General features: G+C 45.6%; 1 protein-coding gene across 3 annotated transcripts in view; it reads right to left on the reverse strand.

The window, feature by feature from the left end:
- Positions 1-1,041: 1,041 nt before the first annotated feature.
- Positions 1,042-21,803, reverse strand: part of DHX35 (DEAH-box helicase 35) — a 70,863-nt gene continuing 50,101 nt past the window's right edge. For 2 of the 3 annotated variants that reach the window (XM_032605523.1, XM_032605524.1), the window contains exons 14-22: positions 21,746-21,800; positions 18,660-18,755; positions 16,858-16,952; positions 15,140-15,217; positions 13,487-13,616; positions 9,539-9,620; positions 7,468-7,539; positions 6,194-6,305; positions 1,043-2,286 (exon numbers count right to left, since the gene is read on the reverse strand). In XM_032605523.1, coding sequence (XP_032461414.1) covers positions 2,242-2,286; positions 6,194-6,305; positions 7,468-7,539; positions 9,539-9,620; positions 13,487-13,616; positions 15,140-15,217; positions 16,858-16,952; positions 18,660-18,755; positions 21,746-21,800 — 765 coding nt within the window. In that variant the 3' untranslated portion in view covers positions 1,043-2,241. Of the gene's footprint in view, positions 2,287-5,297; positions 6,306-7,467; positions 7,540-9,538; positions 9,621-13,486; positions 13,617-15,139; positions 15,218-16,857; positions 16,953-18,659; positions 18,756-21,745; positions 21,801-21,803 lie in introns of all 3 variants that reach the window. The other variant, XR_004345826.1, reaches the window with a different exon arrangement.

Raw genomic sequence — 21,803 nt, forward strand, 5'->3', positions numbered from 1 at the left:
CAAACGTCTCCACCCCCATCCCTGTGCCATGCACACAGCCCAGGTGCTCAGCCAGCATCTGACGACTGTACTGAGCTGGGCAGGAGCACGGGCTGGACCAGGGGCTTCTTGTGGCGGCTCCATCCAGCCCTCAGGGAGACCGGCTGCAAGAGAGAAGCAGTGGAGTGTGAACAAGCACAGAAAGCGCCCATCTCTGCGCCTCCAGGACGCCACTCCCCTCCACCGTCCCACCGGAGCAGCTGGCTTCAGGAAGAGGACACTGCAGTACTGTGGAAATTTCACTAACAATATCTGAAAACCCATGTGGGGCTCGAGGGGACTCATTCTTGTCGAATGACTTGGGGACAAAGTCTTGTGAGCTTGCTAGGCCATCGGGCCCTGCTGGCCTCTCTCAGCCAGGTGGGGTCATTGCTCTCTGATGAGGTCACGTGGTCCTGCAGATACGCGTAAAGAAGGCCCCAGGCCAAGGCCATGATTTCGTGGTTGCAAGCCTCTGACGGTGATGGTTCCTCTCCACACACAAGGCTGCGACGAGAAACGGTACAAAGCTCAGAGGCGTGCCCTGGTGTGGGTACAGGGGCACAGATGTGCTTGGGCTCAGGGATGCACAGGCAGAGGCGGCCGGTGACGCCGTGCTGGCTCCGGGCTGCACCCAGGACTGTTGTATTTGATATCCTGTTTTGATCTGTGGTCTCACCCACCGGAGGATGTGGATTCTGCACCTTTTCCTCCTTCCACCCCAACAGAAGCTCTTTAGGATCAGCCCTGGTCCTAAATTCAGACTTTATAAAAGTATTTCTGACCTTTCTCCACAAGGATCCCAATCGGAAACTGGGAGGAATTAGCACTTCCTTGGGACTTCATCTAAACAACATCCCATGTTTGCTCTAACAAGCTCTGGAGGGCATTTGGTCACACGATCTTGTTTTATGGGGCTTCCTGTGGCCATGTGACCCCCCACAGCTGCTGTGTGCCAAGCATCTGGTTTCTTAGCTAACGTCAAGTCCTCACTGGGAAGAATTAATTGGACCATCTTAAAATACAGACCACAAGAACCGTGCATGGGAGGGAATACATTTACTTTAAGTATAAAGGTTTACTATTATTAACAAGTTATCACTATTATTTACATGTTTATAAAACAGAAATAAAAATGACATACACATTTGGTGCCAAAAGTGGCTCATCCACTAACATCAGTACAAAAATAAACTTTCGAGCTACGTGGTTTTAAAAGAAATGTCATTGAAACAGTAAGGGGAAAACAATCTGTATCGGTCATGGGTTGAAATGCAAACATCATCACAGCCAAGCAGCCTGGGGGACAATGACACGAGTGCCTGCTGGAAGAGCCCCTGCCCCCGTCTGGCATTCTCGCAAGAACCCAAGGAAACAAAAGGCAAACGTACAAGTTATGTTCCTGAGCTACAGAAGCTTAGAGCCTCTAAACTGTTGTGAATTTTGGCTACAGAGGATCCGGGTTGGGGTTTGAGCTGACGAGCCTTCACTGATGGCATCAGGACATGGCACCGTGCACGGAGGGGAAGCTTAAGCCCGCTTGTGAAGCAGAGAAACCTTGTGTTAACAAAGCACAGCACGCATGGGTCTTCTCTGTCAATCGCCAAGCCTCGCAAGTCTCCTGACCGCTGATAAATAGTGACACGGGCAGAGGGAAAACAGAAGCTGCTTGGTTTGGGGGCCCCTGTGCCTACCAGACACGCCCCTGGGTGATTCTGACAGAAATCCACCATGTTTCCAGGGTCTCAGGCCTTCACAGATACACGCTTGTTCACACCTGGCCGCGGACCTCAGTGGTCAATAGAGCCGGGACCCCAGCAGGGAAAGCAAAGCCAGCCCAGCAAACCCTCTGCCCACCTCCACGTGGTGCTTCAGCCTGCGGCAGCCTGTTTCCCTCATTCCCCACAAAGCCGGGCCAGGACTGCATGCCTGGTGGCAGTGGCACGCTGGGCCAGGGAGGGTGCTGGGTGAGCAAAGAGCGCAGGCCTTCCAGCCCCCGAGAGGCAGGATGCCCTCCCAGGCACAAGCTCCTCTGGGATCCCAGCGAGGAATGCAGATGCTGAGGGGTGGCAAGGGGCTGTGAACGGGCTGCAGCCCACTTAAGAGCCGATGAAGGGTCCACAGGAGCCGACACCAGCTCCCCAACCCTGGGGCGGTGTGGGGGGGCCGGCAGAGTGGAGGAGAGGGCACCAAGCAGCCCCTGCAGCGGCAGCCCAGCTCTGCTCACTGGTCCTGGACCTTGGCCCTCTTGGCTTTTAGGGACAGGTGCTACAAGAGAAGAGAAAACGTCATCGCTGGGGTCAGTCAGACAAAGAAAGCAGACTTCAACATGGTTCCCATGGAAGTGACCAAATCAAAGCTTCCATCTGGCCCACACCTTCTCAGTAAATGCCCTGCCCCTCAGGCAACAGAGGAAAAAAGCCCAAGTGACGAACAAAGGAAACGGGCCTTCAGTAAGCCACACAGCGGGCAGCTGTCAGTGAGACGCGTCTCTCCCTCCACCCCAGGCCCCCCGGCCAGCACTGCAACCCAATATCCATGCTGCTCTGGGACCTGGGCTCGGGCCACAGATCACCTCGCGTGTCCTAGAATTTCTTGAGAACGGTCACAGGAAGGTCTTCTCCCCTTAGCAACAAAGAGGTCAGCCAACTAAAGTCAGGTACCTGAGCTCGAGGCCCTACTCTCATCGAGCCCTGCGCAAGAGTGGGGAAGACACACAGGAAAAGGACACTTCCTGGTGACACGTTTTTCTTTTAGAAATATCACTCTCTACCAGTATAAATAACCCAGGAAGCATAACATTATAATCACGGGCATCAGATAATAGGACTGGGGGAGACAAGCATCCTTTACACTCTAAAGTAAAGCCAAAAGTGCTAGAAATCCTAAAATATGCATTCGAGGCAGGGAGTATAAACGGAAGATTTCAATAAAGGTCCTCTGTTCACCAACTGAGGTATCCCTGATACCCCCTTAATAATCATAAACCAACAACCAGGAGATATGCCAGATGTGCTGCCCTAACGTGCAGCAGGACCGTCACGCGAGGAATCCCCAACCCGCCGACTGCCAGCAGAGCAGGCCCGCCAGCCCCAGCACACTCGCACTCCGTGCCCAAACCCCATTTCTCAGTGCACCTACAATGGCCTCAAGACAGCCATCCCCCTCGCTGACAGAGAACTGCAGGCCCTGAAAGAATGCAGGTGCAAAAGACGATGAAGCACCCCACCAAGCACGACAGGACGGTGGCCAAGTGAACAGGACACGGGGGTAAATGAGCTGCAAGAAGCCACACTTATGCCCAAGAAAGGACCAGTATGGATTCTTGCAAAGGCCCTGGTGAAGAGGGATTTCCCTAGATGCCAAAGGTATCTCAGAATCAGGAGAAAAAATTTAAGGACTTGAAAGGCAAATCTCTGAAAAGGTCACCCTGTCCTTCCCCTCTCCAGCTGTGGATCTTCCTGAATTTCTCCAAATTCCCTCCTCTGTGCACTTCACCTGACGTGACCCCTCCCACTAATGGGAGACACCCACAGCCTTAGCTTGGGAATGGGGGGTGAGGTCATCATGCCTGTGGGACCATTTCTGGTGCTCATTTCTGAGGAGAATGTTGAGTATAAACAAAGCTGACTCTGGACCATTTCAGGCCTCTTTACAGGGTGAGGGCAACACTGAAAAACAGTGGTAATGGAAAGTCACCAAAGATGCCAGGAACAGAGCCGGGGAGGATCTGTGGGCTGTGCATGGTTGCGAGGTGCTACACTATGCTCAACAAAGGACCGTCCGCCATACATGGGCGGCCACTGGAGAGCAGCAGGGCTCTTGGAGAAATCAATCCATTTTGGACAAGTTAATAACAGAAGTGCCTTTGGACTGTTTAGTTAGGGAGGGACCAAGTTTCTTGGGGTGTGGGAAGGGTTAGGGCCCTCGCCTGTAAAATGAGGTTGTCGACCTAGGTGATTTCTGAGGTCCCGGCCTCTCTAAAAATACTCTGATCACAGGCAGTCATCAGAGTGGAGCGGAGGAGCTGAAAAACAGGCATTTGGAGAAAAAAGACAAACTTGGCATTGTCATTTTCTCCAAAATTCTGGGGCAATCTGCTCTTTAACTTTGTGTTCGACCAAGAGAAACTGTCATTTTGACTCCGCTTCTAGGTTAATTCTGTTCTCCAAGAGTCTAACTGAACCTGAGGCCACTTCAGAACCTCCCTTCTCTAAGTGCCTGATTCCTGCTACTCTAACAAGCACCCTCACGGTGCACCCTTCTCCTTAGTCTCTCGTCTGCATTTCTAATGGCTGCTCTTGGACTTCTGAAGTCTGCTGCTTTCCACCTGAGTGGTTTGCAGGAAAAAGATTTTCTTTCACTTCAGGTTTCTTCTTATCAGCCCAGTACAGCAGAGACAACACACCTTGTTTTTCTCAGTCCCTGCAGTTGATCTCATTTCTAGCTGGAATATCTGGATGAGGATACGTGAAGAACGATGCAGGTTTTGGAAGGTTTTTTTGTCATATTGTTTAAGATTTAAATATCGTAAGATTTTAAAAGGACAATTTCCCTTAACATTCCTGGAGGGAGAGGGATGTGAAGATCCTTCCATTTATAGGATCACAACTCACATGTTTTGAAGAGTTGAGCAAGTGAAATAAACAAGTGAGGCAGGACCTGGAGAGAGTCACTCACCCACCGCAGGCAGCCAGCCATCCCTCAGCCCCTGTGGATTGCTGCCAGGCAGTAACTCAGGCTCAGAAACTCAGCAAATTTAACATTTCCTTCAAGAGAATCTTGAAATCCATATTTAATGTGAAATCTGCCAATTTAAAAATATACCAATCAAGCCAAATTTTGGTTTGAAAACACGGTAGTCTGGTTACAGCCTTGATGAAGTAACAGGTTTTGGTTTCCCTTCTGTGGTAAACAATGGTGAAACTGGACAAAATATCTGGAGCAATCATTTCCAGGCACTGGGTAACAGCACAGGGCTGTAATCCTTGAGAGAAAGGAAACACTCGAGGTGAGCTTTATAGTCATCCCAGGTCTCTGCATGGCCCTCCAAACCTTGTCATAGGGAAGTGAACCCTAAATAGAGAACAGTGTAGCTGGGCAGAGGGAACACAGATCAGAGTTCAGAGCTGCTGAGCCAGCTGGAATCTGCAGGACAGGCCATCAGAAAGGCGGAGTTCCAGAACCCTGCATAGAGCTACCACCCTTAAGTCTCTGGCTGAAAGCTAAGCTGCACATGTGAAGGCCAAGATTCCATAAGGCTGGCAGAGACTACTTACTGGGGAGTTGTGACCTGATGTGGAGATTTGGAGGTTTGTACAGTGCTGGAGACACTGGAGCTCTGACCAGCCAGAGTGCAAAGGCCTCAATGAACATCCTAGGCATTCAGTTGAGGCATCAAAAAGCCCATGTTTTAGGAGTAGGGCTACTCTAGACCTGCCTGAAAAAGACTAAAATCAGGCCTTGGTGGAATTAAACTGATCTGCCAGTACTGTCTACTAGGAAAAAACTCAATATTCTATAAAAACAACAAAACCAACTTTTCACAACAAAGCACCTATAATGTCCAGCATACCACAACAAATTACTAGACAAGAGAAGCAGGAAAATGTGACCCATAACGAGGTAGAAAAACAGTCTAAAAGCAAAATAGATCAGAGATGACAAAGATGCTGAATTAATGCGCATGTCTGCCGTGGAAGAAGAGCATATACTATATACACAGCGATGCCGGCGCTCAGCATCTCCCACCATGTGTTTAAACCGCCTCGGGTTTAAGCTTGCACATGTGTTTACCATCCTGGCGAGGCGATCCTCATCAGAAAATATTTGTGCTGCTTCCTGTGAACACAGTCCAGTGTGACAGAACTTCTTTGGAAATGGTTTAGAAGAGCAGAGGGAGAGAGAAATAGCTGAAGATACATTCTCTTTTTTCATCGTGTAAGTTGGAGGGATTTATGTTTAAATGCACTTCACCACGAGCAATGGTACGGTGCTTTCACCCAGAACGGTCTGGGACCATTCATGGTAATGGCCTTTCACCCTATGTACCATTGTGGGGTGGGGGGAGGGGACAGCAAGTTTAGGACATTAAACTGGAAAATAAATGTGTATTTAAAAATACAAAGAGGCAGGTAACAGGTGGTTCTGGGGGACAGGCTCGGTTCATTCCTACCGTCCCTTGTTGATAAAAGTGAGGAGCCAGCTCCAATAACCAAGCAGATTCAATGGCGGTCACATCTCTCATGTAATACTTGGAGGTCTGGATAACTTCATTGTAGATAACCCTGAAACAAGAAGAAAACATGAGCTAATTTCCTGTATCTTATGATGAGAGTCAGAACCACAACAATTAGAGATGACGAGTTTTCTCCCCTGACTTTGAACGCGTTTCTATCTATTCTGTGCGCCAGGCACCACATTAAACAAATGCATTCATGCTGCTCACTTAAGCCTCAGGACCTGAGTGGTGGGTAACAGTGTGTCCATTTTACAGAGGAGACTCCAAGTCCTACGTGATTTCCAGGACATCTCAGTTATCAGCACAGGACCCTCTGGATCCTTATGCTTTTATTTACAGAACTCTGAACAGAGCCTAATGTATTAGAAAATGCAGAAATAGAAGCAAAGGCTCGCTGATTCTGAAAGGAGCTGGGAATTAACTGTAAAGAGACACAAGGGAACTTTCCAGAGAGATGAAAGTATTCTATATCTTACTAGGAGTATGGGTTACGTGGGCAACACAACTGTCAATAGTCTTCCAATCTATATAAATTATACTTCTATTAAAAAAGGTTTGCCTGAGGCTGAGGTAACAGACACCAAAGAGCCAAGAAGGTAATTTAAATCCCCAGATTTCAGGAGTGCATATATTAATATAGATATCAGTTTCCAGGGACTCCCCTGGTGGTCCAGTAGTTAAAGACTCCGCACTTCCACTGCAGGGGGCATGGGTTCAATCCCTGGTCGGGGAACTAAGATCCTGCATGCCACGCCGTATGGCCAAAAAAAAAAAGATATCAGTTTCCAGAGCAAGTATTATCTCCTCCCTGAAGCAGCCAGCCCTGACTCTCTGGCACATGAAGTGCCAACCTCAGCCACCTATCAAATACACCCCTCTATCAAAGCCTTTCTCCCCAGGTACTGGAACCCATCTGTGTCTGTCAGGCTGTGGGCTGGGCCCTGAACTGCTCTCTGCACAACTGTGCCCAGCACAAGGACAGAGCACCTAGTCCGTGGGTGAACATGAATGTCTGCTGAGTGGATGAGTGAGCACTGGCTTAAAGGGATCCTCGATAGAGCAGAAATTCTATAGCCGATCACGGTAGAACAAAGTCAGCAAACGTGCACTGGGCGCCTGTACTCCAGGCGCTGGGGACCCAGAGACGAACAAGAACTAGGCCTTGCCTTCAACACGCTTACGAGGCAGAGGAGCAGGAGGGGGCTTACCAGCGGGGCGGCTTCTCTGCATAGAGGACCGATGCAGGGTGGATGTGCAATTCATGATCGTCACGGATGGTCCTTGGGAAGCAGAACAATTTTGTCTCAAGTACATTTTAAACACTCACAGCAAGACCTTTCCACAGACGCGTTTAACGTCATCAAAAATGCATGCAGGTTGTACTTCACACAAACAAAACTATTCTCTCCATCTTCTCTTGTGCCCTTTATGATCCCTCCCCCGCTGTCACTCTAGAAATCAAGAATAAATCACATAAAAAAGGGAGAAGAAAAGCAACACACGGGCATTCAAAAAAATAACCGAGAAATACATTGCTCTGCCTATGTTTATCTTCTGTAGGTTCTCTTTCAAAAATTTCCTTGAGGACAGAAATAATATATACGATTACGTCTATAAACTTTTCTATTAAACAAGGTTAAATAGTAAAGATAAATAGTAAAGACTGTCTAATGGGGGAGACTATAATAGGAGAAAAAAAGAAAGCTCAATATTGGACTGTCCACTTCTCTGAGATAATATTTCAAATTCCAACTCAGATTTGATTCAATTTAATTCAAAAAATATTTACCACGCACACCACTATTGGTAAGAGGAGCTCACAAGAGAACCTTAATGGATTAGGATGCTGCTGCCCAAACCATAACTACAGAGCGCTTCTGTGGGTGCCAGGGACCTATGTGCCAGGCAAGTGCCTCAAGGCCATGACCCAGCTCATCTCTGGCACTGAAATAAAGCCAGCACCCAGGGTCCTGGCTGTCCTATCAGATGACAGCCACTGAACTTTGTCTCAAAGGGACCAACCACCACGAAGCCTATTATGTAGCCTGTATTTTTGTTGAGGACACTGGTGAAAGAATTCTGTAAATGCTAGTAGAAATTGCTAATTAATACTCTTGAGGAGAGCGGGGCAATCAAAGGACAACAAAATAACGGCACTCACTGGAGAAGATCACAGGCCTCTCCAGAGCTGCCTCAGACAGGGACCACTCACCAGTGGGAGGGGGAGCTCATACAATGGACAACAGAATCATGATACTGATAGGCTAGACTACTTGGCCTGGAGTAACAAACAGAACACACTAGAGACAAAAGTAAAGTGCTATACTGAGGATCAAACAGTCAGCTACTAGGATACTAGATGGAGGAGACCTAGCTGCCAAAAAAACACAAAGAAGCCCAGCGCAACACTGGGCTCATTAACAAAGCCCAGGGTCCAGGACGGGACATCATGGTGACTGCAGGATCACAGGACTGTCATATGTTCTGAGGGGAAAAAGCTAATGACAATATATGGAGGAAATCCAAAGACAAGCTGGGGAGAAAGCCTTGTGACTGCTCCCTTATTAAAGAAGAGATTGTCATGATCACTGCGCTTTAAACCAGCTACAATGAAGTTATGAGACTAAAACGAGCTCAGAAAAGACGGACTAAAAATAACAACTCAAAGAACTGGAATGATTCAGTTAGAGAAAAGAGGCCTAAACTATGTGTTAGCTTTTACCACATTTGAATATACTAGAGGTTATCGGAGGGCATCAATGCTCAGTGATTTTTCTATGCCTAGAAAATGGAACTGGAAGAGACAGGCTGAAGTCTGTAGCAGTGGGAGGGGTGGCCAGCACATGAAGAAACACTTGCCCACATTCAAATGTGGCCACTATCTATCTGGGTAGCTGCAGATCTCTAAAAACATCAGGAACTGCCCAAGGGCAAAAGTAACTTCTCTAGGAAAGATCATCTTCAATGGTTCCCTCTGGTCCTATTATTCTCTGATTAGAATGGAAATATTACCAGCTTCCAGACTTGTGACTGTCATCCTCCTACAACATGTAGATGGGCTGAGTATTTGAGAATCATTTCCATAAAGTTAAGACATTTCACTTAAAGCTATACAGCTAACCTCAATGCATCTTTAGAAAGAGGCATGATACAAATAAAGAAAAATGATTTCATTTCTCTACTTTCCCTGCATGTCACCTTGCTATGGGGTTTGGATTATTTTTAAGATTTCAATGCCTTAAGTGACTTCACAAATGACTTCACAAAATATCATGTTACCTATAAGCTCCAGTAGAATGAAACCTCGCAGCATTTGCAAAGAATCCGGAAACAATGCACCTCAGAACCGGATCTGGATCACCTACACAAGGTAGCAAACAGAGCGATGGATGAGACTTCTTCTGCCCTATGCTCTGTGTGCTCAGGCCTGTGCCGTGAGGCCCATCCCAGGCTGCTTCGAGCTACCTTGCAACCATCTCCTGGACGGGTCCCAGCCCCACGCTTCCCAGTGCTGGACACCTGCCCTGGCACCATCTATGGAGGTCCCCACCCTCCCACAATGGCTGCTGAGGGAAATACGCTGGCCTGTTCCCTTAACCTGGGGCCCCCAACCCCTCCCCGGGCCACAGACGACAAGACCAAGGCTGAGCACCAGAACCTACAGAGCACTCCACAGGCTGGCCAGTGACCTCGGAACTCCCTTTTAGGACAGCATTTTGCAGGAATGATGTTCCTTCCATAAGACACAACCTGGGACACTAACACTACAGTATTATTTCTGTGATTATAGCTACAGTTTGTAATTCTTCAAATTTTTCAAACATCTCATTTTAATTGGTGGCTGTGTTGCTACAGTAAACATCTTCCAAGGATAAAGCCTGCCCATTTATTAGATGATTTCCACAGGATATATCCATATTATTGTGCAAAATGATAATGTCATCTATATGGCTTATGATATATATTTCATCAATTCTAAGACCCACTCTTTTTTACACTTTAACTCACTGAAATCAGGACAGCAATTGTATTATAATTGGCAGCACTTTTTTCTTCCTTTATGATACATAAAATAATGGTGTGTCTTACAAATGATGGTGTCTTGGATCCAATAAAATATAGTACATTGGTAAATAGGTTCCCAAAAGGTGGTATAATTTACAAAGCCATCAGCAATGTATGAGAATGTCGGTTTCACTGCATTCTTACCAGCAATGTTCTAGCAAAAAGGTACCCCTTCTTTTATTGTACATTTATTTGATTACTGTCTATATTTCTTCTTTTGTGAATTTTCCATTCCATTCCTTTGCCCATTTATCAACTTGGAAACTAGTGGGGTTTTTTTTTTTTTTCTTAATATGTTAAACAGGGAATTCCCTGGAGGTCCAGTGGTTAGGACTCTGTGCTTTCACTGCCAAGGGTGCGGGTTCAATCCCTGGTTGGGAACTAAGATCCCGCAAGCCATGCAGCACAGCCAAAAAAAAAAAGCTAGAACATTATTTAAAAATATGTTAAATAAACTCATTCTGTCAATAAGTTTTTAATTTTTTATCTCATATATGCTGAAAATATTTTTCACTGTTTGCTTTCTTTAACATCTAGAAGTTTTAAATTTGCATGTAATTTATTGAATTTCCATGATTTTCTCTATTGTTCTTCAGCACAGAACTGATAAATCTCAAATCTACATTTCTAACCACAATTTGATCCTAGATTCAGTCCCTTCTCTCCCATCACCCAAAAGAAATTTCTATGTAGAACGTGCATTGTTATCAGGACGATATCACTTCCAAGGGGTGAAAATGGGCTCCTGAGGGCAGGGCAGTAGGGATCGTAGACATTACAGTGATCGTGGCCCTCCAGAGCTCAACCTCACCTTACAAAATCCTATTCCCTAGTATTTAATTTCTCTCTTTAGGAAGAGTTGAAATTCAATGTAACTTTTCTCCTGGGTGAGGGGTTCGATAGGGACAGAGTAAAGGGACAAAGGAGGTGATTAAATAGTTAATCCTACTGGGGGATTGTAAGTAGAGAAAAAGTATGGGAGACCCTGTAAGTTAAAGATCACTCAAGAAGGCAGGTCTGCTTAACCACAAAACCAAGCCGGCTTGCTTAGCAACAAAACCGTGCAAGAGAAGCATGAGACATGCCCCGAAACAAGAAAACAAGGGTGGAAGGAGACCCACACCCTGCCCAGAGAGCTCAGTACAATAGTGAGTCCTAGGACATGCTTCTCCGCGCACACTAAGAACAAAAATGTAAGCACAGGTGACATTATACTGAAACCTGAGATGATTTACCCTATTTTAGTACATGTTACCGCCTTTTTGCTCATTTCCACTGTGCCATGACAGTCCCAGTTCCACCATGTAGGGACAAAACTCCCTCACCCGACGTGGAGGAGGAGCTGGTGATGGAAGCCTGACGTCTACTCAAGAATGAGGAAGAAGGTGGTCTTCTCCCCCTCCCCACCTTTCCTTTGATTATAATACTGTAGCCCACTAAGTTCTCGGCGTGGCAGCCTCTCGCCCGCCTGCCTGTAAGCCTCACAAGCGTCCTATTCTAATGAATCACTTCTTATCATGTTGCCTCTCACTGAATTCTTTCTGCGCTGGGACCTAAAGAACTGGCGCTCCTCAGAGCCCGCCAAGGCACATTTCTGCTGTTTCAGGTTGACAATGAGAAACAGGTTAAGAAACAAAGAGGCAGACGCACGTTGTCCTCTACCTGCTGGGCGACAGGTGCTTGACCGGCTTCTCCCCAATTAGTTGCCCCTGTGAGCTTCCTGTTTCTATGGAAGACACCAACTCTATCCAACCACCCAGGTTTCAACTCTTCCCTCTCTTGTGAGCTTGGTCATCCATCAGTACTCTCTGAGCATCTTATATGCTCCTCTCTCCCAGCACTTGTCTCCACAGTCCTCCCTACCTAGCAAGCCCTTTGCCACTGGTTTCTAATTCAACCAGTAAACTCAACTGGACTTCCGCCACCACTCGTGGCCCACTGTGAGGCCTCCCAGGCCAGAGCCCCAACCTGGATTCCTTCTTCCCTGCATTCCTACTAGAGCCCCCATTGCTGTCCGCCATGATCACTCAAACGTCAACTCCTGTAGCTTCTAAGACAACTGATGATCTCATACTGCAGTAGAGGGTCTCTGTAGGAATCTCTCCCTTCACTGCACTGTTTCCTGAGAGTAAGAACCCTGTCTTCCTCATCATGTAATGAGTCGCTCTTAATATAAAGGCAAAATAAAGCTCTGGAATAAAACTGCCTGAGTTCTGATTCCACTGTACACTCACTGCGCGTGCAGCAAGTCACTCATCTCCCGAGCCCACTTTTATCATCTGTAGAATGGGGATAACAGCAGCGCATGTTTCCCTGGAGTGCTGTGAGCACTAAATGAATTTACATATGACAACACTGCCAGGCCTACTACAGGCGCTTCAGAAATGTTAGTGAGCACTAGTGGTGTTGAGAGTGGGGTTGAGGGCCTGGCACCCAGGAGGTGCTCGAAAGACAATTGCTGAATGGCTGAGCAGACACATCACCCCCTCAAAAGTCTGAGCCACACAGACCTGGCTTCGCTGGTTACCAGCTGTGTTGCCCTGAACTTAAGTTAACTTCTCCCTGGGGCCTAACAACTCCTCTGTAAAATAAGGATAACATCACCCACACCTCAGAGTAGGAGATTAAGTAGAGAATATTAAGTAGAACCCCTGTCATGGTGGAACCTAGTGTGTCCTCAGTAGTCACTGTCACTACTAGAGGCCAGAAACTGTGTCTTACACAACACTTCCATCTTACCCCAGTGCCTGCCTAGGCTAAACACACGGCACTTGCTTTAGTAATACCTGTAACTGAAAATAAAATGCAGTTTATGTGGAATGGCCATAATGTTGTCCACTTAAAAGTCGTTTTTCTTGCAAAGCCTACATGGGATAATTAACCATGTAACGTACAATGATGTGACTCTTAATGATTCTTAAGTGTTGTCAGGGCTTGTTAAATTTTTTCCCAAGAATGGCCCTCAGAAATAAAAATGGACCTCCTTGGGGGAAAATATGCTACTTTCACATGCAGCTTCTCACCAGCACAGTTCAAAACATGAAGCCGGTGTGGGTCCAGAGTGCACAGTGCTGCCTCACGCCAGCCCGGCCAACAGCTTCAAGAACGCAGCTACGCAGAGCAGAGGGAGGGGCGCCACTGGCGGTGGCAGTGTATTCTTACCTTCGCTGGATTTCTTGGGGACTTGAAACTTGACAAGAAGCTTTTTCAATTGCTCCCTCACCGTCACGGCTCTGACGAGGCCCTTGTAATTCAGGAAATGCTCCTGACACCACTGGGAGTTCTTACTGTGCTACAGGACAACCCAGATGGAAGGAGAGTGAGAAGAGCACAGGAAAGTTCTCAACTGAGGCTACGTGGTGGAGGTCATTCATCTCACTGCCCCCATTTGCTTACTCGATGGGACAAGATCTTCAGATCATAACGGGCCCTTGCTTGCCCCATCCCTCTAAACAGACGTTGACCACCGTGCTCACCACCTGACTGCTCTCCGATCTCACTCTCTGTGCTAAAGGGCAAGTGAGAACTTAGTGACAAGCAGAATTGTTTTTAATCTTAAATACCCACGGGAGTGGCCAACTATCAGACAGAACCCCTTCCCTGCAGTTCTTTGCAAATCAACGTTCTCTCTCTGGCAGGCTTGAATTTATCACTTTGACAACAGGCAAGTAATACGACACTTGCCAATTTAGAAATAATTTGCAAATTACTATTATTCAATCCCCAAAGTATGATTTTTCTATCAACAGTACTTAGTTTTGTTCTATATTCTGAAGTATGGTCATTATATCCTAAATTATTGCTGTGGGAATGTACCTCTGAAATTATAAGCCAGGGAGGAAGGTGTTTTTACGTAAGAAAATATAATTCAAAGAGCACTTTCCCAGAAGGCAACTATAGAATAATGCACTGTAGCCCTGGACCCGCTTTCTACTGGTAGAGGAGGCTGGAAATGGTGCACTGTTTTTTGCACAAACGAATTTTAAGCGACTTAATCCACAATTAATAATCTCAATAAGAGATTCGGTTTTTCTGAAAACTGTTCATTAACTAAATAATCTCGCTTCAAATCTCTGGGAAAACAAACACTTAGTATTTCTCCCCTTCTAAAAGAAATTATTTAAGAAGTAAAGATGAGATACTGAATATCTGAAATGTCTCATTTCCCCCTTAACATCCTCTCCTTTATATAAGAAGTTTATATATTGTTTTCTTTTCTCATTGCTTTCATCATCATTAGATCTCTCTTTTTAGCGTTTTTTAGTGAGGACTTTAAGCTGTATTATTTGCTCCTAGTTTTACAGACTATTAAGAACAACAAAAATTACCATCACCGTGGCTAAATCTGGGTAGGGTATGTAAGTATATGTGGATCCCCGACTAAATGTCTTCTCACAGCTTGTCTGGCAGCTGGAGGAGTGGTGGCTGTGTGAAATCTCAAATTCACGTAGACAGCTTTGAAGATTCAAAACCACAAGTTACTCTCAGCCTCATTTATTTGCAGAAAATATATCAGAACTTCCTATTCAAATGTCGGACAGTGTTGTCCAGGAACATGGGGTGGGTGTGAGACGGAGTGAGGAAGGAGTGAGCCAAGGAAGGCCGAGCCTCTGACCCACTGCTGGGGGGCCAGATCGCTATGCAGGGGAAGCAAGAAGCCATCACGGATTAGAAGTTCTGGCAATAATCTAATAGGAAAATAGAGGCCTGTTGGCCATTCTTTTATAAACTACACTTCCGGAATCCTCGCGCCCCTAGATCACTTCCAGTGGACAGGTGCATGGAGGGGGCCTTCTGAGTGGCAGCTGTGCTTACCTTGATGAATGCTTCATACACATTGAGCATGGTAAGATGATCACCCTCTTCCACAGCAAATTTTCGGTGCACTCGAATCTGGAGAGAATAAACGCAATGTTTAGAAGCTGACTCTTCTAAGCCTCTTGTCCTGGAGGCAACATTACACGATGAATAGCTCATGGCTTGTTGAGTCAGAAAGACCTGGTTTGCACCCATCCTGACGCTGCCGTTTCCTCAAAGACCTCAGATTGGTCACTTAACCTTTCTTAGCCTCCATTTCCTTATCTAGAAAATTGGAATATTAAACTTGTGTATCAAGACTGCTATAGGATTAAGATAATCCACCATAAAGTACCTGGCACAGGTGTTAGATAAATATTAGTGATCTTGTCCCTCTCCTCCTCTATCCAGTCAATATCTTCTCTTTCAGAAGAACTCCCAGCCCCTGAGAGAAGGTAAGCGAAGGGCAAGGGGCCGGCTGTCTGGAGCATGGAAGACACTCTATATTCCTAAGCCACCACGAGCTGCGCAATCCTTTCAGACCCAGTCCCTAAGTTTTTCTTTCTGTGAGATCCTGGGCAATGCCATCTGCTCCCATGGGTTCAAGGAACGGCGTATCCAATATATATACAAGTATACAAATACACTTATTGACTTCAGAATTTGCTCCTTGTATCAAATACCACATAATTCACCTTCCTTCCATTCATTCAGTAACAGATATTTCCTGAGCACCTACTATAGGCCAGGCACTGTTCTATGCATTTGGGATATAACAGTGAATACGACAGTGGTGGGAGAAAAACAACAAACAGGATAAATAAGCAAAATATATAGTATGGTAGGTGGTAAGAACAGCTAGAGGAGAGAAATAAAGCAGGGGCAGGGGATGGAGACGGGAGGGGTATATGTTGCAATTTTAGACACAGTGCTTAGAACTTCACTTTCCTCGTCTTGAAAATGAATTTGCCTGTCCTGAGGTAGGATTGTTAAAAAGGCTAATAGAAAAGCAAACAAACAGCAGAACCATCCAGGCACGAAAACTTCGTAACCTGCAGCTATGCAACTGTCAGGGAAGATGGTAACGGTCCATAAGGAAGTTTCTCTCCTCCCTGCTACATTCAGCCCTCTGCTTCTGCTTCTTGACTCTTCCAGCAGGAACCGGCGCTGAGCTCATCTTGGGCCTCCCTCCATCAGGACGCCTCACTTCCCCGGTGCTCTTCAACAGTGTAATTTCTCCTTCAGTCTTTCCAGCATTCACCCTTCCAGTTGTCACAGATGCCTGGGCCTTTGGGAGGACCCTGTCAGCAGCCTGACTTGCCCAGCCTGCTGTGCCCCAGCACTGACTCCTTATATCACTAACGTGCCCACCAAGGTTGCTCTCAGAGTAGCCTTTAAAGAAAAAAACAAACTTCTCTTAGGAAGTCAGTAGGACAGTGGTTAAGATTTGGGGCTTTGGACTGTGAAAGGCAACTTCCATCAATTCTGGCTGTGCAACCGTGCATAAGTTACCTAACTTTTCTGTGCCTCCGTCTCTAAAACTGATGATAGTAGTACCTCCCCCCCCAGGTCCACGGTGAAGATAAAATGACATGACGCACGTAAAATGTTTGGCACGATGTCAGGCACACAGTTAACCCTCAAAACATAAGCTGCTCTGTCACCAGCAGTTCCTGGGCAGTTTTAACAAAAGAAAGCCCAAAGTGAGCAAGACTCGAATGAACAGTCGGACTTACAGCCTGAGACTTCTGGTTTGAGGGGACCACAAAGACATTCTGGATCTGCATCATGGCGGCAATGCTTAGAATTTCCTGAGAACAGCCAAAATTTCCTATAAACCAAAAGCATGTCTGATTTCAAAACATACGATATGTCAGTGAGAAGACGTTTTTCTGACATTTTCCTACACCACATTGTAAACTAAGATCATCTATTTACACGTAGCTTGATTTTTAAAGCTTGTAACATGTAAAACACTTCACCCTGATAAATGGGATGTCCTATACACGGTCCAGATGGAAGGAGGCCTGGAAGGACCCCACTCCGCGGTGGCCACACCGAGGGACTCTGCTGTGAGGCTCAATGGGGACCAGCTTGGTCCTATCACTAGGGCGGGTCAGCTCTACACCTGCTCCCTACTCAGTGTGGGACACCTAGAATCCTGGCAGAAAGCCGGAGAGGGAGAGGGGGCTGGGAATACTGGGCTGTGTCCTCGCGCTGTCCCTCTGCTCCCAGTGAATATAAAGTTAGACAAAAGCAAGAAACAATGAGTATTTCCCTTCTCTAGGCTACTGAGGGGTGGGGAGCACAGGGAAGTGTGTGCCAAACCACAGTCTCTAGAGCAGCGGTCCCCAACCTTTTTGGCACCAGGGACAAGTTCATGGAAGGCAATTTTCCACGGACCGGGGAGGGGCGTGGGACGGCTCAATGCGAGCGATGGGCTGCGGCAGACGAAGCTTCGCTCGCTCGCCCGCGCTCACCGCCTGCTGTGTGGCGCCGTTCCTCACTGGCCTCAGACGGGTACCAGTCCGTGGCCCGGGGGTTGGGGACCCCTGCTCTAGATGATTTTGACTTCTAAGTATTAGAAGATCTCCAGGTTACACACTTTTATCCCTTAACTCATATTCTCACAAAAATCTGAAGGTGTCGGAGAAGCTGGGACCCTTGTGCCCTGGTGGTGGGAACACAAAATGGTGCAGCCACTGCGGAAGACGGTGCAGTGGTTCCTCAGAAAATTAAACATAGAATTATCAGATGGTCCAGCAATTCCACTCTAAGTATACCACCTCAAGAAGTGAAAGCAGGGACTCAACACATACTTGCACACCCATGTTCATAGCAGCATTATTCACAATAGTCAAAAAGGTGGCGGCTCCCTGGGTGTCCACCAACAGATGAATGTCTATCCATACAATGGAATATTATTCAGCCTTTAAAAAGAAATTTCGACACATGCTACAACATAAATGAACCTTGAAGACATTATTATACCAAGTGAAAAAGTCAGTCACAAAAGGACAAATACTGTATGATTCTACTTCTGTGAGGTTCCTAGAATAGTCAAATTTCATAGAGACAGAAGGCAGAACGGTGGCTGCTGGGGCTGGGGGAGGACAGAATGGGGAGTTAGTGCTCAATGGGTACAGAGTTCCAGTTTGAAAAAATGAAGAAGTTCCAGAGACAGATGGTGGTGGTGGCTGAACAGTAGCGTGAATGGACTTAATGCTACGGAACTGTACACTCTAAAATGATTAACATGGTAAATTTTATGTTCTGTATGTTATACCACAAATTTTTTTAAATCCCTGTTTAAAAAAAAATCAGGTGTCAGTACTAGACCCACAGGAAACAAACAGAAGTGTTTACTGAGTTAATGACGACTGACCTTGAATCACGAGTTAGCCACATGCCTCAAACCTTAGCTGAAAGCTCCTTCACTGCTCAAAGTGTATTGTGCTCTCCTCCCCAGGGTGCACAGAATTTGGGAAACAACTCCCAGACAAAATAAAATCATTGAGGACTGCTGGTCTCCACCTACCTGATTCAAGCAGCATTTTTGCAAACATGGGATTCAAAGGAAACTCTGCTATCCTCATGCCAAGCGGCTCAGTTAGGCGACAGTCTTTGTCCAGCCCTGCCGTAAGAACAGCAACAAAAAGCAGAAGGCATGTACCATGGTGCTGGAAGATGCAGTTGTTGGGAGAATAAAAGACGATGTATGCTAAACAAAGGTATCCAACCTCAACCTGACCCAGAGTGCTGTTACAATAAAAGAAGAAAAGAGTTCCTCAGCGCTCTTGAATGCTCAATTTTGAAAAACTGATCCTTCTGATGGCCTCTATGCAAGGACTTAATTATAAGGAAATGGCCTCACAGCCTCCTCCTGCCCCCACCCTCCCCTGGTCCCACTCCTCCCCAGAGACTGCTCTTTCCAAGGGACCGACAACCAGACAGTGCCAAACACAAAGGCACTTTCCTTAGGGTCCCCAGCAGCCTTTGACTCTGCTGACCACAGCTCCTTGGAAACACTCCTCCCCAGTTTCCATGATTCCCCACTTCCCTGCTTCTCTGCCACCTCTCCTGCTGTCCTCTCTGCATCACCTCTGGACCTTTTTCCATGGCCAGTTTCTGAGAGGCCACAGATGTCCCAGGCCTCTCAGAAATTTGTGAGCAATTACAAAGCTGATGACTACGAGTCTAACACATGCCCAGCTCTCTCTTTGGTGCCAACACCAGAGCTGTTTATCCAACTGCCTCCTGGGCTGTTTGCTGAACTGGGCTGACTCCTTCAATTCCTCACATCCCTCCTTGCCTCTTTAGCAATAGCCAATTTTCAGGTAGTGGATTCCCAAGATAGAGACTCTCGTTTTACTATGGTTTAGACTATTCCCAAGATGGAGCATTAAAACACCTGCTGCAGACCTCAGGGCAAGACAGAAAAGGTTCATTTCTCTTCTGTTCCCATATAATCATCTCTTTGAAGGTGATAATTCAGCTTATAAATAATTTAAGTTGGGTGTTTCCCCTCTACCTTTTCCAGCTTAGTTAGATCAGTGAAGACATTTAAAATATTTTTTTTAAAGTTCATTCTGTTTGGAGGAAATCAGTCCAAATGAAAAACTTCTAATAGTGGATATTCTCTCATACACATTTCAGATTATCCCAGGAGACTTTGCTTTCAAGTTCTATCACATGCTTGAGAACAGAGGAATGGAAACCTTTTCTGGCATATGCTCACTCAGGGCTGATGTTGATATAGACCCTAAAGGCCTTTTAAATCCATTGAAGATTGTTTTTAAATCAATAGTGGCTATTCCTTCACAGGAAGGTATCATAAATATAATGAAGATGGACCCCCACCTCACCCTACACAAAAAAATTAACTCAAAATGGATCACAGACCTACTAAACATAAGAACTGAAACTATAAAAACTCTTCAAAGAAAACCTAGGAGAAATCTTCATGCCCAAGGATTAGGAAATGATTTCTTAGGTAAGACACCAAAAGCACAAGCAATGAAAGAAAAAATACATAAACTGAACCACATAAAAACTTAAAACTTTTGTATTACCAACAATAACCATCAAGGAAGTGAAAAGCCAACCCACAGCATGGGAGGATATTTACAATCACAGATCTGATAAGAAACGTGTATCCAGTATATATAAAAGAACTCCTCCAACTCGATAATAAAAAGACAACACCCCAAGTAAAAATGAACAAAGGATTTGAATAGACATTTCTCCAAAAAAGATATACAAATAGCCAATATGCATACGAAAAAGTACTCAGCATCATTAGTCATCAGGGAAATACAAACCAAAATGGCGAGACACCACTTCATACCCACCAGGATGGCTACAGTACATAAAACAGATAATAACAAGCATCGGCAACCCGTCATTACGTGGAGAAACTGGAACCCTCACACACTGCTGGTAGAAGGTCCACCAAAAAACTTGTACGTGGATACTTACAGCAGCATTATTTATATTAGTCAAAAAGGGGAAACAATCTAAATGTTTCATCAACTGATAAATGAATAAGAATACGTGGTATATCGATACAAACGGAATAGTATCAGCAATGAAAAGAAATGAAAGTATCGATATTGCTACAAACATAGATAAATCTTGAAAACATCATTCTGAATGAAAAAAGCCAATCACAAAAGACCACATACTCTGTGATTCCATTTATATGAAATGTCCAGAATAGGCAAATCTATAGAGATAGGAAGTACATTAGCGGTTGCCTAGGCTGGGATGGGGGAGAGGGAATGGGGAGGGAGGGCTATTGGGTCAGGGTTTCTTTTTTGGGTGATGAAAATGTTCTAAAATATTCTAAACTTGTAGTGATGGTTGCACAACCCTGTAAATATACTAAAAAGCACTGAACTGTACATTTTAAATGGGTAAATTTTACAGCATATGAATTATACTTCAATAAAGACGTTGAGAACCAAAAAAAAAAAAAAGAGAGAGAGAAAGAAAGAATCTCAAAACCTCCACTGAATTTAATACTGAAACTGGATATTATATTCACATGAGGCCACATTCACAGAAAAGACACAAACTTCCTGAAGAGGTGAATTCAGGCCACAGTTTTCTCTATCTTCAGGTAAATACCACATTTTCAAACAAGAGAATAGAAGTTCCTCCATAACATGGTGTTTCCTTGCCCAAACAATACCACAGCCTGGTATTCTACCCAATTCTCCACAGGGAACTCCAGGAGTGGAAGGAAGGGGAGTTAGGGAGAGAACACAGAGCCAGATTTCAGAATGGGGTCGAGGGACAGAGGAAAAGGCCCAGAAAGGTAACATGTGAAATACTGGTAGAGAACCTTCCAGATGTCTCTTGGAAGTGTAGCTGTGGCGATGGTTATTAATAGCTTCTGACGTACTGACACAGGCTTTATAAATTCATTGTCACGACTGGACTTCATTAATCACAGCCCCACCTTCTTATTTGGATGAGCTTACGTGTCACTAAGAGGACCATACATATAGGGAGAATCAATCCCAGCCTTGAAGATACTAAGAGCCCTAGTGTGAATACAACCTAACTAATATCACATATTAATAAACAGATAAGAAAACACAGAATAAGAGACAGGCATACCTCCCAGAGCATAGAGTAACTCCAACGCCTGAACCATCGACTGTGCTGGAGGGGGCTG

Source organism: Phocoena sinus, chromosome 15 (genome assembly GCF_008692025.1).
Source record: "Phocoena sinus isolate mPhoSin1 chromosome 15, mPhoSin1.pri, whole genome shotgun sequence".
NCBI classification, from domain to species: domain Eukaryota; kingdom Metazoa; phylum Chordata; class Mammalia; order Artiodactyla; family Phocoenidae; genus Phocoena; species Phocoena sinus.